The following is a 20,577-nucleotide window of genomic DNA, read 5'->3' as shown; positions in this document are numbered from 1 at the left end:
GTTTGGAACCTTCCCCTCCCCCGCACGCCTCGCCCGGACGCCTGGGTTCTGAGGAGCCCGCAGAGAATTAGAACCCTCCCGCGCCGAAAGGAGCCGCCTTTTCGCCGCCCGGACGCCTGGGTTCCGCTACTTTCCTCCGGGGTAATTATTCTACCCCTTCTCTCTCTCCCTCTCCATGCTGATTGACAGGCTTCATTCCAGCTCCCTCCCCCATCCGGACGCCTGGGTCCCATTGCCCAGCTTGCCTGAGCCATCGAGGTTTGGAGTCCAGGGTAATTTCCACCCACCCCCACCAAAAAGTTCCCCCCTTCCCCGACACACCCGTCTGTGCCCGGACACCTGGGTTCCTCTGAGCCATCAAGATTTGAGCTCTCTGTGGGGTAATATATATCTCTTCCCTCCAAGATTTACACTCCCTTGCTCGGACCCCTGGGTTCCATTGTCCACCAAACCTAAGCCATCCTCCCGGACTCCTGGGTTTCCCCCCGGACTCCTGGGTTCCACCCTCCACCCGGTTTGAGCCATCCCCCCACCGCCCCCCATCCCCTGGACTCCTGGGTTCCCTCCCCCACACCCGGACGCCTGGGTTCCATTGCCCACCCAGGTTGTCCCTTCCCCCTCCCCGGACTCCTGGGTTCCATGGGGGGCCAGGATTCCCAGCCGCGTGCGGGGCTGTCAGCCCGGCGGGTGGGGCGAGCAGTGCCCGCCCCCTCCGGAAATCGCCAGGCTGACACAGGCGGAACTTTGGGGATTTTTTTCATCTTTTCCTTTTTTTTTTTCTTTCTTTCTCTTCCTCCAGAGCAGGGGCGGGGGAGAGCAGGGAGCCCCTTGATTCCTCTGCCGGCTCCGCTATCCCTCCTTCCCTGCCTCTCCCGCCTCCCCAGCTCTCTCTCTATCCCTCCTTTCTCCCACTTCCTCGTTTCTTCTTTCCTCAGACCCCTCTATCCTTCTTCCATTCTTTCTCTATCCTTGCTTCCCACTAGTCCTCGTTCCCTGACTCTCTATCCCTCCCTTCCTCCGGCCTTACCTTCCTCCTCGTAAACTATTCCTTCATTTCTGCCCCTTTTTCTCTCTCCTCCTCCTCTTAAACTCTCCTTCCTTCCCTGACACTCTCTCTATCCTTCCCTTTCATCCTCTTAAACTCTCCCTCCATTCCCCCTCTTCTTCCATCCCTCCTTCCCTGACCTTCACTCTATCCCTCCCTTTCATCCTCTTAAACTCTCCCTCCATTCCCCCTCTTCTTCCATCCCTCCTTCCCTGACACTTTCTCTATCCCTCCCTTTCATCCTCTTAAACTCTCCCTCCATTCCCCCTCTTCTTCCATCCCTCCTTCCCTGACACTTTCTCTATCCCTCCCTTTCATCCTCTCAAACTATCATCTATTCCACCTCTCCCTCCATCTCTCCTTCCCTGCCCCCCTCTCTCTCCCTTCCCCCCATCCCCACTTCCCTCCCTGCCCCCCACAGCCCCGGGGCAAGGATGGCGTCGGCTCAGGCACCAGCCCTGCCGGAGTGGAAGCTGCAGCTGCTGGAGAGGAAGCGGAAGGAAGAGGAAGAGGCGCGACGTAGAGAGCGGGAGCAGCAGGACCGCATGGCCAAGATGCCAGCCTGGAAGCGGGAGATCATCGAACGCCGCCGCGCCAAGCAGGGCTCCGGCGCCTCTTTCTCGGACCCGGAGGGCGGTGGCGGCGGAGCAGGGCCCCCCTCAGCTGTGGTGGGGCTGCCCAGCTCCGGGATGGGCCAGGAGGAGAGCGCCGTGCTGCAGGAGAAGATTGGCCCGGTGCACCAGAATCCCTTCATCCAGCTGGAGAAGCGGCGCAAAGAGACGGCGGCGCCGGAGGCCGAGCCGGCTGGTGCCAAGGCCAAGCAGTTGATGGAGCTGTACAGCCAGCGCCCCGGGGTGAGGACCCTACGGGCCGACAACGTCATCATCATCGAGTCGGTGCCGGGAGCGGCGCCGCCGGGGGCCGAGCGGCGGGCCGAGGCCAAATCCGGCAGCGTGGAGTCCCTGAACGAGCTGCTGGCCCGGCGCGGCGGGAGCGTGACCGAGATCCGGGCCGGCGAAGTCTTCATTGTCAAATCGGCCCTCAGCCGCAGCGTGGAAGACCTCAACTCCTTCGGCCAAAGCCACGGCGAGGCCGATTGCCAGCTGGGGGTCCCGGAGCAACGCCGCGGGCGTGTCAGCAAGTTGCTAAGCCGCTTCGGCCAGGAGGACCCACCCCCTCACCCACTCAGGTCCCTCAGCACCGAGAACCTCGCCGATGGCTCCTACGAACGCCCCCTGGCGGCAAGGAAACCACCCGGCTCGGCCCAGCGCCGTAGTGGCACACCCAGCCCTCCCCGCGACCTGCCAGGCCTGGCCCCCTCGCCACCTCCCTTCACCGTGGCTTCCTACCGCAGCCAATTTGAAGCCAGGTCCGAGGCCTGGCCAGAGAGCCCTCCGAGGCGCTCCCCCACCAGCAAAGCGTGGGGCAGGGAGGCCGCCTCACCAGAGAGGGGAGCCAGGCTTGACGGTGGCAGCCCTGGCCTGGTGGTGCCGGGCCCTCGGAGCAGGGAGGCTAATTCACCGGACAGGGGAGCCTGGCACTGTGGAAACACATTGGCCATGGTGCCAGGGCCTCAAGGCACGGAGGCCGCCTCACCAGAAAGGGGAACTAGGGGTGATGGCAATGTCATGGCACCAGGACCGCGAGGCAGAGAAGCCGCCTCACCGGAGAGGGGAGCCAGGCTTGGCGGCGGTGCGTTGGCCATGGGATCGGGCCTACAAGCCAGAGAAGCCGCCTCACCGGAGAGGCGTGACGGTGCTGGCATTGGCTCGGGTGCGGTGATACCGGGCCCACCGGGCAGAGAGGTCGCCTCTCCAGACAGTGGGGGTAGGGCAGACAACGGAGACGCCTCATCCTCAGGCCCGCCTGCCGACACCATCTTGGATGCCGAGGCCCAGGCCAAAGCCGTGGCCAGCCTGCGTCTGCACTCGCGCAACTCCTTCGTGGTGGTGCCGCGCCGGGCGGCCGCCTCCCCTCCCCCAGACCCCGGTGAGGCTCGGCAGGAAACCAGCACTTCTCCTCCAAAGGCTGCCGCTGCTCCGGCCTCCACTTCCTCCTCCTCCTCCCCTAGCCGCGAGCAGCTTCCCCTCCCGGCCAGCACCGAGGAGCCGGCCGAGGGGGAGGCTATGAGGCGCGGGGGCCGGGGGCCCCGGGAGCTGGGGGGCCCCTCTGCCCTGCCCCACCCGGCCGTGCAGCGCCGGAGCGGCAACACCATCACCATCAATCCCCGCAAGGCGCCGGCGCCGGCCGTGGAGAACGGCGTGGAGGGCGAGGGGGGCCCCGCGGCGCCCGAGAAGGCGGCTGGCGCGCCACTGAAGAAGCGCTACCCGACGGCGGAGGAGATCCAGGTGATCGGGGGCTACCTGTCCCTGTCGAAATCCTGCCTGGCCAAGAACGACCCCCACCGCAAAAAGGTACCAGCGCACTCCTCACTCCCTCCTTCGCTCGCTCTCTGGCGTTCCTCCTTTCCCCCGCTCTCTTTTGTTTTCTCTGCTTCGTGCTCTCGCTTTTCACTCTCCCGCCTCTCAGCGTTTTTATCCGTTCTTTCGCTCTTTCTTTCCTTCCCTCCCTTTCGTTCGCTCCCGCTCTCGGCTGTTTCATTCTTTCCCGGCCTCAGCGTCTCTCACTCTTTCCCTTTTTACTCTTTCTTTGTTTTGCTCTCCTTCATTCCTCCTCTTTCTTTCTCCCTCCTCTGCTCAGTCCTTCACCCTTGTCCACATTCTCTCTTCCTTTTGCTTCTCTCCCGCTTTTCCCTCCCTCTTTTCATCCCTCCTTCTCTCCTCCCCTCATTCCTTCTCCTCCTCCTTCAGGTGCCTAACACAGGGCTCAACGTGGGGACGCCAACCCCAGCCGTGGGGCTGTTAGCCATGGTTGACCTCTGCCCTCCCGCCCGGGCCCAGCTCCCATTGGGCAGCGTCTCTGGCCCTCGTGGGCCAGGGATATAGGGCACGTGGTGGAGGCCGGGGTTGTCATGGGAGCCACAAGGATGTGGTCCAGGAACATCCCCACCCTGTTCTCATGGTGCTAGAGCAGGAAAGGCGGGGGACGGACTGTGGAAATAGGGTGGTTGATTCCAATTCCTCCAGGTTTGGCTGGGAGCCGGCGCCCCCTAGAGGGGAAAGGCCCCATATCGCATTCCCCACCCCTCTGAGCCAGCCAGTTCCTTTTGGAGTAACCTGGCTTGAGTTTGTAGCTGGTTTATGGGGGGTGGAGGAGCAGGATATGGGACCGTTCCCCTATAGGGGATGCCAGCTTCAATCTGGCCCCAGGGCAGGGGCACTGGCTGGCTTGGGGAGGGAGTGTAATGGGATATGGGGCCCTTCCCATCTTGTGGGGCACTGGCTCTGATCTGGCCTCAGCGGGGGATTGGCTGGCTCAGGGGTATGGGGAATGGCTCACAGGGCCTCTCCCCTCTAGAGACGCCGATCCAGCCCCACTCTGTCACTCCCATTCCACAGCCCCAATGTGAAATGAGTTTGTTCGGCCCCAGGCCACTTCCCTGTTGGCCCAAAGTCTCTGGCAGCCTCAGTAGAGAGGCTGAGGGCTGGATGGGCCTCGAAGCCCCCTCTTTCCCTCTCACCGGGGATCCCTGCCAGTGCCAGGCTAGGGACACAGTGGCAGGGGCCAGGTGGGGAGGGGGCACCGGGAGGGAATGGGGTGATCCACAAAAGCCTTTTCACACATGTGACCCGTGCCGGGGTCTGGGGTTGCCCCTGGCCAGATGCACACAGTGGCTGGTCTGTTCTTTGCCTCATAAGGGGATCATTTAGCAGGGACAGTCGCTAGGCAAGAGGCATCCCTGGCTAAACTTTGTGGCTGAACGTCAACAGCATGCAGGCAGAGTCTCTCTGCCCAGCCTCCTGGCACTAAAAATGCCCCCAGTGATATGAATGTGTGCCTGGGGGGCAGACCCACTAGCACTGGCTACAGAGCCCAAGGAGGCAGCTGGAAAAATCTTTCTACCGTGTAATGTTCATTAAAGAAAAAAACTTGAGGATCCTGGAGTAACTGCTTTGAAATACTAGAGTATTTGAGAGGAACCGATAACAATACCATCTTGAACTGGTATTATATAGTAAATAAATATAGTATGTGAGTAATATGGGGTCTAGTGTAATAGTATCATACAGTAAAAATACTAGAGTAATGGGCCACAATACCATTAGACTGCTCAAAATTACTACAGACTATAGTGTACTTGAGCGTAACAGGGAACTACTTTTAAATTGCTCTAGTATTATATAGTAAATATGGTAACATTTTAGAGTAAGAGGCTATAGCACTGTTGGATTAGCAGCTCAAACATACTGCAGACTATTAGAGTACTCGAGAGTAACGGATCAAAATACGATTACATTACTCTGGTATTCTATAGTGAATACGTTAAATACCAAAGCAAGGGGCTATAATAACGTTAGATGCACCATTGCGCAAAGACACTGCAAACTACTAGACTGCTCGAGAATAATAACATCACACTACTCTTAAATTGCTGCAGCATTGCTCAAAATTACTTCAAAAACACTGGAGTACTTTGGAGTAACAGGTTGCTAAATCACCATATTATATAGTAAATACAATAAAGGGCAAGAGTATTCTACAGTGCTAAGCTGTATGACTCTTCAATGGCTGCAGTATTGCTCAAATTACTACAGAGTGCTAGAGTAACATCACAGTGTTGTTAAATTGCTGTGGAGTTACTCAACATTACTGCAAAGTACTAGCGTATTCCAGAGTAACAGATGACAATACCGCTAAATTACTTTGATGTTCCATAGTAAATACAGTAAAATACTAGAGTAATAATGGTACTGTTAAATTACTATAGCATTGCATTAAATCACTTGTAAAAGCAACAGTGTCATTGTAGCCAGGTCAGTCCCAGGATATTAGAGGGACAAGGTGGATGAGGTAATATCTGGTATTGGACTAATTTGTCTCTCTCACCAACAGAAGTTGGTCCAATAAAATATATTACCTCCCCCACCTTACCTCTGTAAAGCACCAGGGTATTCTAGATTAACAGACGGTTAAATTACTGCAGTAATGTCCCAAATTACTGCAAAGAGCTAGCATATCCTACAGGGCTATGTCAAGATACTGTTAAAATACTGCAGTATTCTATAGTAAGTGATTTTGAATTTTATGGTGTCCCAGTGAATAGATCAAAATACTGTTACATTTTTTCAGTGTTGCATAGCAATTACTTTAAAAAATACTTTGAAGTACTGAAAGGGTGGGAAAGTAATGGATCTCAATACTGTTAAAATACTACAGTGTTGTATGGTAAGTACTCATAAATACTGAGACTAATTTTAGTGTAGTCTACAGTATCAGATCACAGTAGTATTAAACTACTACAGTACTCTCTATGGTAATGCTTGCCAGATAAATACAGCTTTGCTCTAAAGTAGTCAATATACTTTTTAAAAATAGGATCCTATTTTAGCTAGTCAGTCTGTATATCATCCATCTGCCTGTGCTCATGTCTCTCACTTTCTTTGTCTTTCTCTCTCTTGAATCCACATACACAACTGTCTATCCATCTAATCACCATATGCATCTGTCTATCCATCTCTCTAATGCATCCATCCATCCCCTATGGGCATCATCCAATCCCCATAAATCCCCCTCCATCCATCCAGTCCCTATACATCCCCCCACCGCCCATCCAGTCCCCATGTCACCCATCTCTCTACCTCATCCCATATGTGTTTGTTTCTTTATCTAACTCCCGATCTTTCCCCTTTTAGGAGCAATGGCAAAGACTCATTGCACAAACCTACATGCTCTAGGGGTAGGTGCCCCCATGGTGACCAAGCCAAGATAACCCCCTCCTACCTGCTCACTCCCATGCCACCATTTGCCTTGGCCCTTTAATGCTCTAGTCTAGCGCCCCCTGATGCTGGTCTGCTCTAGAATCCTGGGCTCCATTTCCTATGCTGACTTCGACAGAGCGACCTCCATTTACAGGGGCTGGGCCTCATTGTTTATGGCTCCAGCATCCTGTTGTGCTGCAGCAGGGACTGTTACTCCAGAATACAAGTGGGGAGTGTTACTCTAGAATGCTGTCGTGGTTTTCACTCCAGACTATTGTGATCAGCCATGACCCTGCAATGGAGCCCAGTGCTGGCACTTGCAGCACCAGGGCCTTATCTGTAGCTCTAGAATACTCTGGCGACAGTTGTTCTAGAACACTCTGGTGCTTAATATTACTCTAGAAGTGTGTGGCGACTGACGCTCCAGAATACTCAGTCGCTAATTACTCGACAAAACAGGGCTGGAACACAGCGATGATCGCTACTCCAGCAGTAACAACTGTTCTTGAACACAGGCTGTGATGTTCCAGAAGACAGCTGCGCGTGCCGCTCTAGAATGCATTGGCGGTAATTGTTGGTCTAGAATGCAGGGCCTGTTGCACTGGAATGCATGGGGGGGCCTGTTGCTCTAAATCAGAGTGGAAGCTCTAGAACATGGGACAAGGCAGCTGAGCACTCGAGAACGCACTATGTGTCAGCCTGGTGTGCAGCGGAGGAGGGGGGTTGCTCTAGAATGCATTGAACAGACAGCAAGTTGCATCTTCAGAGCGTGTGGTGGGGTCAGGCTGCCTCTCTAGAAGATGTGGAGAGAGCTCTATAACGTAGTGGCTGTTGCTCTAGAAAGCTTTGGAGGTGTCTGGTCCTGTACAACACACGGGAAGGATGGCAGCCTGCATGAGAGGGGCGGGCTGTTGCTCTGGAATATAGTGGAGGGCACTATTTCTCTGCCATGCGGTGATTGGGCAGAGAGTTGAAGCTCTGGAACAGGGGGTTGTGGGGGCCTGTTGCTCTAAAATGCAGAGAAGGGAGGTGAGCTGAAGCTCTACAACATGGGGGGGGGTTGTCTCTCTGGGTTACAGGACCTGGCACACGGGAGTGCAGTGAGAAGGCTTGTTGCTCTGACAGGCAGTGAAAGGGAGGTGTTGAAGCTCTGGAAGATGAGGTTGGGGATGGCACTCTAGAACACGGGCATTAGAACTCGGAGACAGCGGAGAGGCCTGTCACTCTGAAAGGGTGTGGAGGGAGGTGAGCTGAAGATCTAGAACACGGGGCCGGGGGGAGGGGGGCTGTCGCTCTAGAACGCAGAGGTGGGGGTGTGAGCTGAAGCTCTAAAACATGGGGTTGTGGAGAGGCCTGTGGCTCTAGCATGCAGCAAAGGGGGTTAGTTGCAGCTCCAGAACATGGGGCTGCGGGGGGCCCTGCCACTCTAGAACGCAGCAGGGGCGCCTGTTGCTCTAGGACCTTCCAACATCTGTACCGAGTCGGGTCAGTTCGCCTTCCCCAGGACAAGCACCCTCTGCCCCAGGCCCGGCGCCGTCCTTCTGCGCGGTCCTTTCGTGACCCCCTCGAGGGCAGATTCCTGCTCCGGTTTTTCATCACAAACGGACCTTTCACCACAAACAGCTCTTTATCTTCCAGAGGGTCTGGAGCAGCCGGGTGGCTGGGATCTCCGCCCGGCTTATCCCTCCCACGCAGGCAGCGGCCCTTCTGCCCGGAGAGATGGGGCCAGCTTGCTTGCTTGCTTTGTCCCTCCCTCCTTCATGCTCTACCCTGGGGCTGAGCCCTCACTCCACCCAGCAGAGGAAGCCCTGCTGACCTCAGCTGCTGAGGGCCATGCACTCAGCTTCTGCCTCCCTTTACCCTGACCTGTGGAGACCTGGGGTGGGGGCAGGGTGACCACTAGGGCTAGCAGCTCAGAGACTGGCCATGGGGCTCCCTTGAGCCGCGAGAGAGAAAGACTAAGTCCAACCAGCTTAGCTAGGCTAAGGGGAGATGTGGTGATACATCTCTGATGGGGGAGAGGGCAGGCTTAGAGGGTTGTGATGGGGAGGATTGGGGGGTATCCCCAGCTCTGAGAGGGGCATGGGGTCTAGTGGGTTACAGCAGGGGGGGCTGGGAGCCAGGACTCCTGGGTTCTGTCCCCAGTCCTGAGAAGGGAGGGGTGGGTCTAGTGGATTGAGGTGGGTGGGGCTGGGAGCCAGGACTCCTGGGTTCTGTCTGCAGCTCTGGGAGAGCAATGGGGTCTAGTGGGTTACAGCAGCAGGGGCTGGGAGCCAGGACTCCTGGGTTCTGACCCCAGTTCTGAGAGGGGAGGGGGGGTGTCTAGTGTATTGAGGTGGGGTGGGGCTGGGAGCCAGGACTCCTGGGTTCTGTTTCTGGCTGTGGGAGGGGAGTGGGGTCTAGTGGGTGGAGCTGAACTGAAGGACAGTAAGAGATTTCAATTCATTGTATATAAATCAGACATAAATCTATCTATCTGTTTATCTATCTATCCAACCCCTTCTCTCCCACAATATTCCTCTCTCCATCCAACTGGGCTTGCTATCTGTGCTCTCTTTCTTCCCTGGACTGCACCTCCCCCATCCCCAATAGCTCATTCAGGACCATAGCTCCTGCCACCCCCTGTTCCCCATTCTCATGGAGGCCCATAGCCCTGGTGGTCCACTGGTCAATGACTGGGCTCAGGCCTGGTGACATGAGCCTTGTTCCTCACCCCACGCTGGGGAGTCTGGGGTGGCTCTTGTCTAGGCCCCAGGGCCTTGCCTGCCTCTCCGAATCCCTTTGTCCTTCCCCGGCGTGCTCCTGCAAACTGCCGAGAGCCGGGAGCAGGGGCATAGGGTGAGTGTGCAGGGGATGCCAGGGCTGGGATCCCTCCCTACTGAGCTCAGAACTGGAGAGTCACTCAGACAGGGCTCCGGGGCACATTCTCATTTGGGCATCATCTCCCTGCCCTCCTACAGCCTCTTCTGCCTGCTGAAATGCAGCTGCCTCTGGTGAGGGAGGGACGCTTCCCGAGCAGTTAAAGCAGGGGGAGGATGGCAAGCAGGACTCCTGGGTTCTATCCCCAGCCCTGGGAGGGGAGCGGGGTCTAGAGGGTTAGAACACTAGGATCTGGGATGTCAGGAACTCCTGGGTTTGATCCCTGGCTCTGGGAGGGGAGTAGGAGTTGAGTGGGTTAGAGCAGGGGGGCTGGGAGTCAGGACTCCTGGGTTTGATCCCTGGCTCTGGGAGGGGAGTAGGAGTTGAGTGGGTTAGAGCAGGGGGGCTGGGAGTCAGGACTCCTGGGTTTGATCCCTGGCTCTGGGAGGGGAGTAGGAGTTGAGTGGGTTAGAGCAGGGGGGCTGGGAGTCAGGACTCCTGGGTTTGATCCCTGGCTCTGGGAGGGGAGTAGGAGTTGAGTGGGTTAGAGCAGGGGGGCTGGGAGTCAGGACTCCTGGGTTTGATCCCTGGCTCTGGGAGGGGAGTAGGAGTTGAGTGGGTTAGAGCAGGGGGGCTGGGAGTCAGGACTCCTGGGTTCTAGCCCCGGCTCTGGGAGAGGAGCGCAAGACACAAAGAGAGAGAGAAAGAAAAAGCGAGCGGGAGCCTGAGAGGAAGACATAGGCCCCCAGAGGCTGTGCACGTGAGAGAGACAGCCGCAGACAGACTATCTGTGTCTTTGGGGGAAAGGGGAAGCCGCTGTCGGTGCAGAAGGACCCAGGGAGCAGGTCTGTGCTGGGTCTCAGACCAGCCCTACAGCCCTAGGCTCACCCCTGCAGCCTCCAGGACGCTGGATCACGGGTGGCGGGTTAGGGAAAGGAATGGGTGTGGAGGGGTAAAAGTGGGAGAAGGAAGGAGTATGAATGGGCAAGGGATGGCGTGGGGAAGGAAGGGGTGTAATGGGGTGGGGTGAAAGGGGGCAGGCAGGGTGTGGGGGGGGAGGGGTGAAAGGGGCAAGCAGGGTGTGATGGGGGAGGGGGCCGGCTCCCATTGGCAGAAGCCACCCGGCAGGTTTTTCCAGAGGAAGTCATTAAAAGCACTGAGGTCAGCGTTGACGAGGTTGCCATGGTCACTGTAGATGTGGGGGGGGCACTTTAACCCTTCATCTCCCCCAGAGCCGATGCGCCTATAATCCCACCCCAAGGCTTCCCAGGAGCGGGCCGCTGGTGCCCTCACACCCCTAGCCTCAGCTCCTGGCCCAGAGCCACACGCCCTGCATGGATCTTGGCTTCATTTCGCCCTCGTAATCATGGACGTCTGGCTCCAGGGAAAAAGAAAAGGGGGACTTGTGGCCCCTTAGAGACTAACCAATTTATCTGAGCATCAGCTTTCGTGAGCTGCAGCTCACTTCATCGGATGCATCAAATAAATTGGTTAGTCTCCAAGGGGCCACAAGTCCCCCTTTTCTTTTTGCGAATACAGACTAACACGGCTGTTCCTCTGAAATCTGGCTCCAGGGACTGAGGCATGGGGCCTTTCCCCTCTAGGGGGCGCCGGCTCCCATCTGGCCCCAGGGGGCGGGGACTGACCCAGGGGGCCTTTCCCCCCCTCTAGGGGGCGCTGGTTCTGGAGTTGATCTTTCCTGTCTGGATGCAGCAAATATTTCGATCTCAGCCCAGCTCCCAGCACGGCATGCGCCCCCCATCCCAACCTGCCCCTCCCCAGTGCTGGCAGCCTCAGCAGAGAAACCGAGGGCTGAACGGGCCCCAGAGCCCCAACTCCCCTCTGCCCCCTAGAGAGGATCCCTGCAGGGGCAGGGCTGCGGCCCATGGGCAGGGAACAAGGTGTGTTTGCATGGTGGGAGCTTAACTGGGCTGCCCCACACTCGCTGTGGGCATTACCCAGAGGCCCCTGGGGCTGCCAGTCCTGCCCCGTCTTCCCGCAGTGCTGCAGCCTTGTCGAAAACAGGAAGTGGGGAACGTGTGGGAACGTGTGGGACGGAAAAGGGCGGGGAGATTGAGGCCTGTGTCAGCCAAAGCCTCGGGCAGCTTGCACCCGCTCAGGAAGTGGTTAGTGCTGTGCAGAGCGAAAGCAGCAGCTGGTGGGGGCAGGGCTGGGTTGGAGTCAGGACTCCTGGGTCCCATCCCCAGTTTTGGGAGGAGAGTGGGGTCTAGTGGTTAGAGCTCGGTGCGGGGGCGGGGAGCTGGGAGTCAGGACTCCTGGGTCCCATCCCCAGCTTTGCCATCAACCCTTTCTTGTGCCTGAGTCGTCCCACCTTCCCACCCACCAAACACATGTGATTAACCCTTTCCCACCCACTTTGACACCTTATGAACCAGGCCAGGACAGGATAAAGGGCACTCGGTGGATATTATGGGATAAGCAAAGAACTGTGGAGCCGCAAATCCAGCCCTTCAGGCCGCCCCACAGTGCCGTGAGCCCGGCCTGCGTTAATGCCATTTGGTATAAGAGCTTTAGAGGCGATTCCCCAAATAGCCCCTCTCTTATCTGAGCTAATTCCGATCTGGCCAGGGCCCAAAGGTCCTGCCTGGGCTATTGAGGGACAGAAACAGCGCCCAGCCTGCCTCTCCAATTGGAACCGGTGCCCCCTAGAGGGGGAAGGCCCCATTGCCTGTTCCCCATGCCCCTGAGCCAGCCAGATGCCCCAAATCAGGGCCAGCTCCCCTTAGCGGGTTGGGAGCTGTCAGCAGAGAAGCGGAGAATGGCTTGAGGACTCCTGGATTTAGGGGACTATCACCAAGGGAGACAAGAGGGACTCCTACACACCCCACCCACTCAATAGAGATTGGGGTGGGGGTGATTGGAACGGATGATGAAGGGGTAAATATGGCTCCCCCACGTGGGAATAACAGGGAGTGGGAATCCAGTCAGGGATCCCTACCCACAATCACTCCAGCGCCACCTAAGGCAGGCTGGGGTTGCTTAGCCCTTCGTTTACTGCAGGTCTCTGAGCGGGACAGGTCTGCAGGCTAGACTGGGGCTCTGGCCGGGGCGGGTTGGGGGGGGAGTTCTGTTTCTAGTGGATAGAGCCCTGAAGTGGGACTTGGGGCCCCTGGTTTCTATTCCTCGCTTGGCCACTGGCCTGGCGGGTTGCACTCAGCTAGTCCTTCGTTTCTCTGTGTCTTGGGTACAGCTGGGGATGGATAGATAGAGAGATCTATAGATAGATCTCGTGATGGGTGGATGGAGCCAAGGATAGGGAAATAGAGAGAGATATGAGAATGGATAGATGAGTGGATGGGTTGAGCTGAGAATAGATAGATAGATAGATCTGAGGATGGATGCACAGGTAGATCTGGTGATGAAGGGATGGATATGTATATGCAGCTGAGGATGGAGAGATAGAAAGAGCTTGCCATGGATGGATGGATAAAGCCGAAGATGATCTGACAATGGATAGATGGATAGAGCTAATGATGGAAGGATGGACAGAACTATGGATGCATAGAGGGACGCTTGGATATAGATAGTGTGGCCAGGCATCTAGCTGGTGTGTTTTGCCATCTATTCTCCCCAGCAGGCCAGACAGTCTCTCTCTGGCAAGGCAGTCCCTGGGCTGTCGTCTGTGCTCCACAGAGACATTGAGGGATCTGGTCAGGGAAAGGATACCGGACCTTCTCCAACACTGCAGTTCACAGAGTCCGGAGCTCAGGAGAGCCCCTGGGATAGTGCCCTGGGCTTCAGGCTACAGCTCCAAGGGGCCACCAAGAGTCCAGCCTATCCATCTATCCTTCCTCAGCTCTCAGGCAGAGAGAAAGGGCTGTGAGGAAAGCAACAGGGAGGTCTGGATGGTAGGGGATGGGGGCAGCCAGGGGTGAAGGTTCCTCCAGACAAGTGATCTGGAGAAAGCATTGGAGATGCCACTGGATCTAGAGCGTTGGTGGCCTGGAGGGTCGGTGGGCCATATCTGGATATTCATGGCCATTTCTGGAAGGTTGTTGGCCCAGGCTGGAGATAGATTGCCATTTCTGGAGGGCTGTGTGATCCAGTCTGGAGGGACGTGGGCCAAGTCTAGAGGGTCTTGGGTCATGTCTGGAGATTCATGGCTGTTTCTGGAGGGCCGTGGACCCAGTCTGGAGGATCATGGCTCTTTCTGGAAGGCTGTGGGATCCAGTCAGCAGGGACAGGGGCCATGTCCAAAGGCTCTTGGGTCCTGTCTGGAGATTCATGGCCATTTCTGGAGGGCCGTGGGCCCAGTCTGAAAGGTTGTGAGCCCGGTGTGGAGATTTGAGGCCATTTCTGGAGGGTCATAGCTCAGCCTGGAGGGCCGTGGCCTTGGGCGGGGGTCTGTAGATATGGGGTTCGGTTTCTGCTCCCCCCTTCAGGGCTCTGGGGGCAGGGGGGAGAGCAGGCACGCTGATGGAGGTAGTCCTGGACACCGGAGCGGAGTTGGGAGGCTCTTGGCACAGCTGTGCAGAGTTGGGACGGCAGCTGGATTCCCGGCCTCCCCTCCCCCTCCTGGCCAAACCAGGCCTGTTCACTCCTTATTTAGGAGCCAGGCAGCGGAGCGAGTGACTCAGGCACATTCCAGAGCTGGGGGGAGGGACGGGAGGGGTGGGGCCCGGCAGCTGTGGGGGGTGGGGCAGGGAGAGAGAATGGGGGAGCGTGAGAGAGACTAAGGAGGAGAGATGAAGCCAGAGAGTGGGGAGGGAAAGGGCGGGATGTGAGAGTCACAAGGGAGGAGCCGCAGAAAGATGCAGAGAGACATATTTCGTTTCTCCTTTTTCTCACTCCCTTCTTCCTCCTCTCTTTCTCTCGCTGACTGTCTTTTTCATTCCATCGCCCAGTCTCTCCCCTCTCTTTCCCTTCATTTCTCCTCCTCCTCCTCGACCTCTTCCATCTTGTCAGTCTCTGTAGGACTCTGGCATGTTCCCCTCCCTCCTCTATTCTCTCATTCTGTTCTTTCTTGGACCTGTCCCGTTCATCCACTCCTCACCCCTGTTTCCTCTCTCCTTTTTCCTGTTTCATTCCCCTGTTCCTTCCTCTCACAGATTTTCTCCTTCTGTTCTTTTCTTGGATCCTGCCTGTTCTGTCCTTCATTCCTCTTTTCCTCCTGTCTCATTCCCCTCTTCCTTTCTCTACCTCCCTCCCTGACTTCCTCCTTCTCTTTTCTTTGCCCTTCCACCCCCTTTAGTCACACATTCCCTCTCTCCCCCTCCTCTGCTTCTCTCTCTTCCACTCCCCAGTTTTCTCCTTCTGTTCTTCTTCTCTGTCAGGACTTTCCTCTCCTCCCCTCCGCCATGGTCTCACTCCCTCTTTTCCTCCCATGCCACTGTCACTCCCTTCCTGGATTTCCAGGTGCCTGTCTTTCCCATGCAATCTTTCATCTCCCCTCTCACATTGCCTTCTTTTCCATGCTGGTGTTTCCCCTCTCAGCCTGGCCCTGGCCTTCCACTTGCCTCTCTACCTCTCCTCTGGCCCTTCTTCCATCCCTCACTACCTCCAATGAGCATCCATGAAGCTATTATGGCCCTGATCCTCACCCTCAATTTCCCCAGACCGGCCTCGTGACCCCTCTTCCCCCTCCCCCCCAGCTCGTTAATAGACTTCAGTTAATTGCGATTAGCGGGGGATTAATTCCCATGGGAACCAATTCGGGAACAGATAAGATCAAAGATACACCCCCCCCCAAGTCACCAAACGGAGTGGGGGAGGGGCTAAAACTAGAATCATGCTAAGCAGGAGGGGTTGGGGCTGGGCTGGACTGGGACACTACTGGAAGTTGGGATGGGGCTGTCGGTGCTGCCCCCAATACCCCAGTGCGGCCCTAGGGGGCGCTGTCCTGCGGGGAGCAGGATGAGGGCTCGGTAGGTGGCACTGTCCCGTCACAGTCGGTGCTGCCCCCAATACCCCAGTGCAGCCCTAGGGGGCGCTGTCCTGCGGGGAGCAGGATGAGGGCTCAGTAGGTGGCACTGTTGCTGGTGCTCACCCCAATACCCGAGGGCGGCACTAGGGGGCGCTGTGCCACTTCTGGATTGCATAGAACATGGCAGCCCTGATCAGGCCCAGTCATTAAATCTCCCCTGGCACTTTCCTCCCGAGTTGGGGCATGAACCCCAGTGTCCTGGCCAGATCCCCCCACAACCCATGTCCAGTCTGCCTTCCTGAAATCCCCTGCCCCGTGGTTACAACTGGACACAGGATTCCCCTTCGCCTCCCCCTCTATGCCGCTGTGTGGCTGTTCCCCTGCTGCCCCACCCCAGAGGTGGCTGCATCCCACTGTTGTACGCAGGGCTCCCCCTCCCATCTCTGCCTGGCCCCTGCTCCTTCCTCTGCGCTATTTGTGGCCCAGCCTAGCTGCAGGTCAAGGTAGATGCTCTTGCCCTTGGGGAATCATCTTTCTCTGCAGGAGGGATATCTAATCTCATTTCCTGCAGGGTTTATCTCCTGCCAGGGCTTCTGCTCTGTGCCCAGCTGGGGTGCGGGCGGGGGCAGATTCCTGGCTGCCCTCCACCAGAGGCTTAGCCAAAGTGGGACTGCCATGGCCACACTGTCCTCAGAGGGTCCCCAGAGAGCTTCTGCCTGGGAGGACTGTTGTTATTATAGGGTCTCTTGGCATTATTTGGACTGCGTGCTGTGGTATGTTATTGTAGAGCTTCTTGGCATTACCTGCCTGGGCTGCGTGCTGTGGTTTGTTATTGTAGGGTCTCTTGGCATTATTTGGACTGCATGCTGTGGTATGTTATTGTAGAGCTTCTTGGCATTACCTGCCTGGACTGCATGCTGTGGTTTGTTATTGTAGGGTCTCTTGGCGTTACTTGGACTGCGTGCTGTGGTTTGTTATTGTAGGGTCTCTTGGCGTTACTTGGACTGCGTGCTGTGGTATGTTATTGTAGAGCTTCTTGGCATTACCTGCCTGGGCTGCGTGCTGTGGTTTGTTATTGTAGGGTCTCTTGGCATTATTTGGACTGCGTGCTGTGGTTTGTTATTGTAGAGCTTCTTGGCATTACCTGCCTGGACTGCATGCTGTGGTTTGTTATTGTAGGGTCTCTTGGCGTTACTTGGACTGCATGCTGTGGTTTGTTATTGTAGGGTCTCTTGGCGTTACTTGGACTGCGTGCTGTGGTTTGTTATTGTAGGGTCTCTTGGCGTTACTTGGACTGCGTGCTGTGGTTTGTTATTGTAGGGTCTCTTGGCGTTACTTGGACTGCGTGCTGTGGTTTGTTATTGTAGGGTCTCTTGGCATTACCTGCCTGGGCTGCATGCTGTGGTTTGTTATTGTAGGGTCTCTTGGCGTTACTTGGACTGCATGCTGTGGTTTGTTATTGTAGGGTCTCTTGGCGTTACTTGGACTGCGTGCTGTGGTTTGTTATTGTAGGGTCTCTTGGCGTTACTTGGACTGCGTGCTGTGGTTTGTTATTGTAGGGTCTCTTGGCATTATTTGGACTGCATGCTGTGGTTTGTTATTGTAGGGCTTCTTGGCATTACCTGCCTGGACTGCGTGCTGTGGTTTGTTATTGTAGGGTCTCTTGGCGTTACTTGGACTGCGTGCTGTGGTTTGTTATTGTAGGGTCTCTTGGCATTATTTGGACTGCGTGCTGTGGTTTGTTATTGTAGGGTCTCTTGGCGTTACTTGGACTGCGTGCTGTGGTTTGTTATTGTAGGGTCTCTTGGCGTTACTTGGACTGCGTGCTGTGGTTTGTTATTGTAGGGTCTCTTGGCATTACCTGCCTGGGCTGCGTGCTGTGGTTTGTTATTGTAGGGTCTCTTGGCGTTACTTGGACTGCGTGCTGTGGTTTGTTATTGTAGGGTCTCTTGGCGTTACTTGGACTGCGTGCTGTGGTTTGTTATTGTAGGGTCTCTTGGCGTTACTTGGACTGCGTGCTGTGGTTTGTTATTGTAGGGTCTCTTGGCGTTACTTGGACTGCGTGCTGTGGTTTGTTATTGTAGGGTCTCTTGGCATTACCTGCCTGGGCTGCGTGCTGTGGTTTGTTATTGTAGGGTCTCTTGTAGTTGCTAAGACTGTGTGTGGAGGTTTATTATTGCAAGGTCTTTTAGCACTGGGGATATGAACACAGATTTGTTATCGTAAGGCATCGAGTCAGCAGTGGGAATCGGCATGCAGTGTTGTTACAGGGTCTCTCGTCAGGGTTCAGGCTATGTGTCGCTGGTTGTTATTATAGGTTCTTTTGGTATGGAAGATGCACATACTGGTTTGTTATTGTAGGGTCTCAGGTCAGCACTGGGGATGCAGACAGTGGTTTGACATTGCAGAGTCTCAGCTGTAGGGCTGAGTGCCACGGTTTCTTATTGTAGGGTCTTTCAGCCCTGGGGATAGGCACAGGGGTTACTGAAGAGTTTTTGAGTGGGCGCTGGGACCCAGCACACTAATCATGATTTTAGGGTCTCTCATGTGCTCTGGGGAGCCATCCACTGGTTTGTTATTGTAGGGTCTCTTTGTGCTGTGGACTCATCCACTGGTGCAGGATCTAAGACCCTGGGCACTGATAAGTTATTGTAGAGTCACGCTTAAATGGGGGGCGGGGATGTAAAGCTAATCCAGTGTGGCAGGGGGCGGAGGCGGGATACAGGGCTAGATGGGCCCATTGGTCTGATCCTTCTGCCCCTTCCCCTGCAGTTGAAGATCTCGTTCAGTGAGAGCCAGCTGGAGCGCACCTTCCAGTACCCATCCGAGGGGTCCCTGCTGGAGGAGTTTGGGCCCCCTGAGGAGTCGGACGTGCTGGCCTCTGCCAGCCCCCACGGGGAGGATGACGAGGAAGAGGAGGAGCTGCTGCTTCTCCATCGCGGCCTGCCGGGTGTGCTCAGGACCAAATCCCTCATCGTGGGTGAGTCTCGGCGAGCAGTAGGGGGCGCTGGGCTTCAGGAAGCGGGGTGTGGGTCTCAGTAGAGGGTGCGCTCCCCTGGCAGTCAGCACTGGCCCCAATACCCCACTGCAGCACTAGAGGGCGCTGTGCTGCAGGGAGCAGGGTTGGAGGTTCAGCAGGGGGTGCTCTCCCCTGGCAGTCAGTGCTGGCCCCAATGCCCCGGTGCAGCACTAGGGGGCGCTGTGCTGCAGGGAGCGGCTTGGGTGGTGATGAAACATTCTGGGAAAGTGATTATGAAACAGCTGCTGCCAGGTCCCCACCCGTGGGAAAACCTCTTGCTTTGCCAGCCATGGGCATTGGGGCTCCATCTAGTGGCCAGATGGGGGAAGCTCAAGGGTGTCGGCCCACTGGCCTCCAGCAAGCCCTGGCGCAGATGCATCCTGCCCTTTCCAATTGAGACGGCTCTTGCCAATTGCTCCCTACCCCGGCCCCCACTGTCCCCCCCGCCCCCCGCAGGAAGGCCAGGCACATGCCCTTCCCCCTCCTCCAACATCCATCAGGCACTGCTGCTATGCTTACAACACCCAGCTCGGGGGGTGGGTGTTGGGGGGGTCTAGTGGGTTAGAGCAGGGGGCCTGGGAGCCAGGACTGCTGGGTTCTGTTCCCCTGTCTGTCCCTGCTGGGTTTCCCCCTCTCCCGTTCCCTACTCATTTTCCCCTTCTCTTTCTTCTGGCAGATGAATCCTGCAGGCGGTAACCCCGCAGAACCCCCACTCATGGTGGGGAGACGGGGCGGGTGCAGAAGGTGCCCTGCCATGACTGGGTCCCGACTGGCCCCTTCTGTTTCGTCTTCCAGTAAAATCCCAGCAAGAACAAGGACTGGAGGGAGCTCGGCTGCAGTTTCCCTGGCTGTGCCTAGGCTAGAGCAGCCACCCTCCCATTTGACTGCTCCCCTAAGGTCCAGAGAGCCTTCAGGAACAAACCCACTGCAGCCAGCAGGGGGCGCTCTGCACCACCTGGACTGTGCTGGGAGAGCCCATTCCCACTGCAGCCAGCAGGGGATGCTCTGCACCACCTGGACTGTGCTGGGAGAGCCCATTCCCACTGCAGCCAGCAGGGGATGCTCTGCACCACATGGACTTTGCTGGGAGAGCCCATTTCCACTGGGGGCGCTCTGCACCAGGTGGACTTTGCTGGGAGAGCCCATTCTCACCGCAGCCAGCGGGGGGTCTCTCTGAACCATGTGGACTGTGCTGGGAGAGCCCATTCCCACTGCAGCCAGCGAGGGGCGCTCTAAACCCCATGGACTTTATTGCCACCAAGAGGTCACCTGGTCTACCTTCAGCCAAAGGTTAAAGGTCACATCCCCTCCCGAAGATGGGTATGAATGGGATAATTATGGGTGGGAGGTGGCAAAGAAAACCAACCCCCCACCATACACACATGCATTTTTTGTAACTCTTGAATCCTTTTTCTAGGGGGCATCATCCAGAAGGGAGAACTTTTGTTTTCCAATTTTTACTTCCTAATAATGCTGCCAGGGTGGTCAGAGTTAAGGGGATTGTAGTTTAGGAGGGGGTGGGGGTGGGGTTTATTGGGGAAGAGAGGGGAGGGGTCACTTTGTTACTTGATAGGGTCCAGTCATAATTGCAGAGGAGCGGATCACTATCGGAGGGCGGGGCAATCTGTGACTGGGGTGGAGCCAGTTGAGAATGGGGCGAAGCCAGTCAGTATTTGGAGAGTGGGGCAAATTGCTACTTTGCAGGGGTGGGTGGGCCATTTGCAAGTGTTCTGGAGCTAGTTACAGATGGGACCATTTTTATGTACTTCAGGCAGGACTAGTTGTGTTTGGTGGGGAGTGGGGCAGTAGGCGGTTTGGGGGTGGGAGGTGGGAGGTGGAGCCAATCAGGAATTGGGGAGGGACCAGCTGTGACTGGAGATGGGGGGAGGAGGTGACTGAAGTGGAGGGCGGGTCAACGGTGTGACTTCCTGTTTTAGCCATCCCACTTCCT

At 56.5% G+C, this 20,577-nt stretch overlaps 1 protein-coding gene across 1 annotated transcript; it reads left to right on the top strand.

The window, feature by feature from the left end:
• The first annotated feature begins 9 nt into the window (after window positions 1-9).
• PPP1R18 (protein phosphatase 1 regulatory subunit 18) lies at window positions 10-20,135 on the top strand. The gene is made up of 4 exons (XM_084647155.1): window positions 10-141; window positions 800-3,459; window positions 18,380-18,587; window positions 19,303-20,135. Exons 2-4 carry the CDS (start codon window positions 1,480-1,482, stop codon window positions 19,320-19,322), a joined length of 2,208 nt encoding a protein of 735 aa, XP_084503281.1. The 5' UTR covers window positions 10-141; window positions 800-1,479; the 3' UTR covers window positions 19,323-20,135.
• The last annotated feature ends 442 nt before the right edge of the window (window positions 20,136-20,577 follow it).

This window comes from Lepidochelys olivacea (genome assembly GCF_965140295.1).
Source record: "Lepidochelys olivacea isolate rLepOli2 genome assembly, chromosome: 14".
NCBI classification, from domain to species: Eukaryota; Metazoa; Chordata; order Testudines; family Cheloniidae; genus Lepidochelys; species Lepidochelys olivacea.
Note: the sequence above shows the minus strand (reverse complement) of the source record. Positions and strands in the feature narration are given on the sequence as shown.

Bases quoted from the DNA above. Each gene is read 5' to 3' on its own strand.
- PPP1R18 (XM_084647155.1), top strand. From the start codon at position 1,480: ATGGCGTCGGCTCAGGCACCAGCCCTGCCGGAGTGGAAGCTGCAGCTG. The intron at 3,460-18,379 runs GTACCAGCGCAC...CTTCCCCTGCAG, and splicing joins ACGACCCCCACCGCAAAAAG to TTGAAGATCTCGTTCAGTGA. The intron at 18,588-19,302 runs GTGAGTCTCGGC...TTCTTCTGGCAG, and splicing joins GACCAAATCCCTCATCGTGG to ATGAATCCTGCAGGCGGTAA.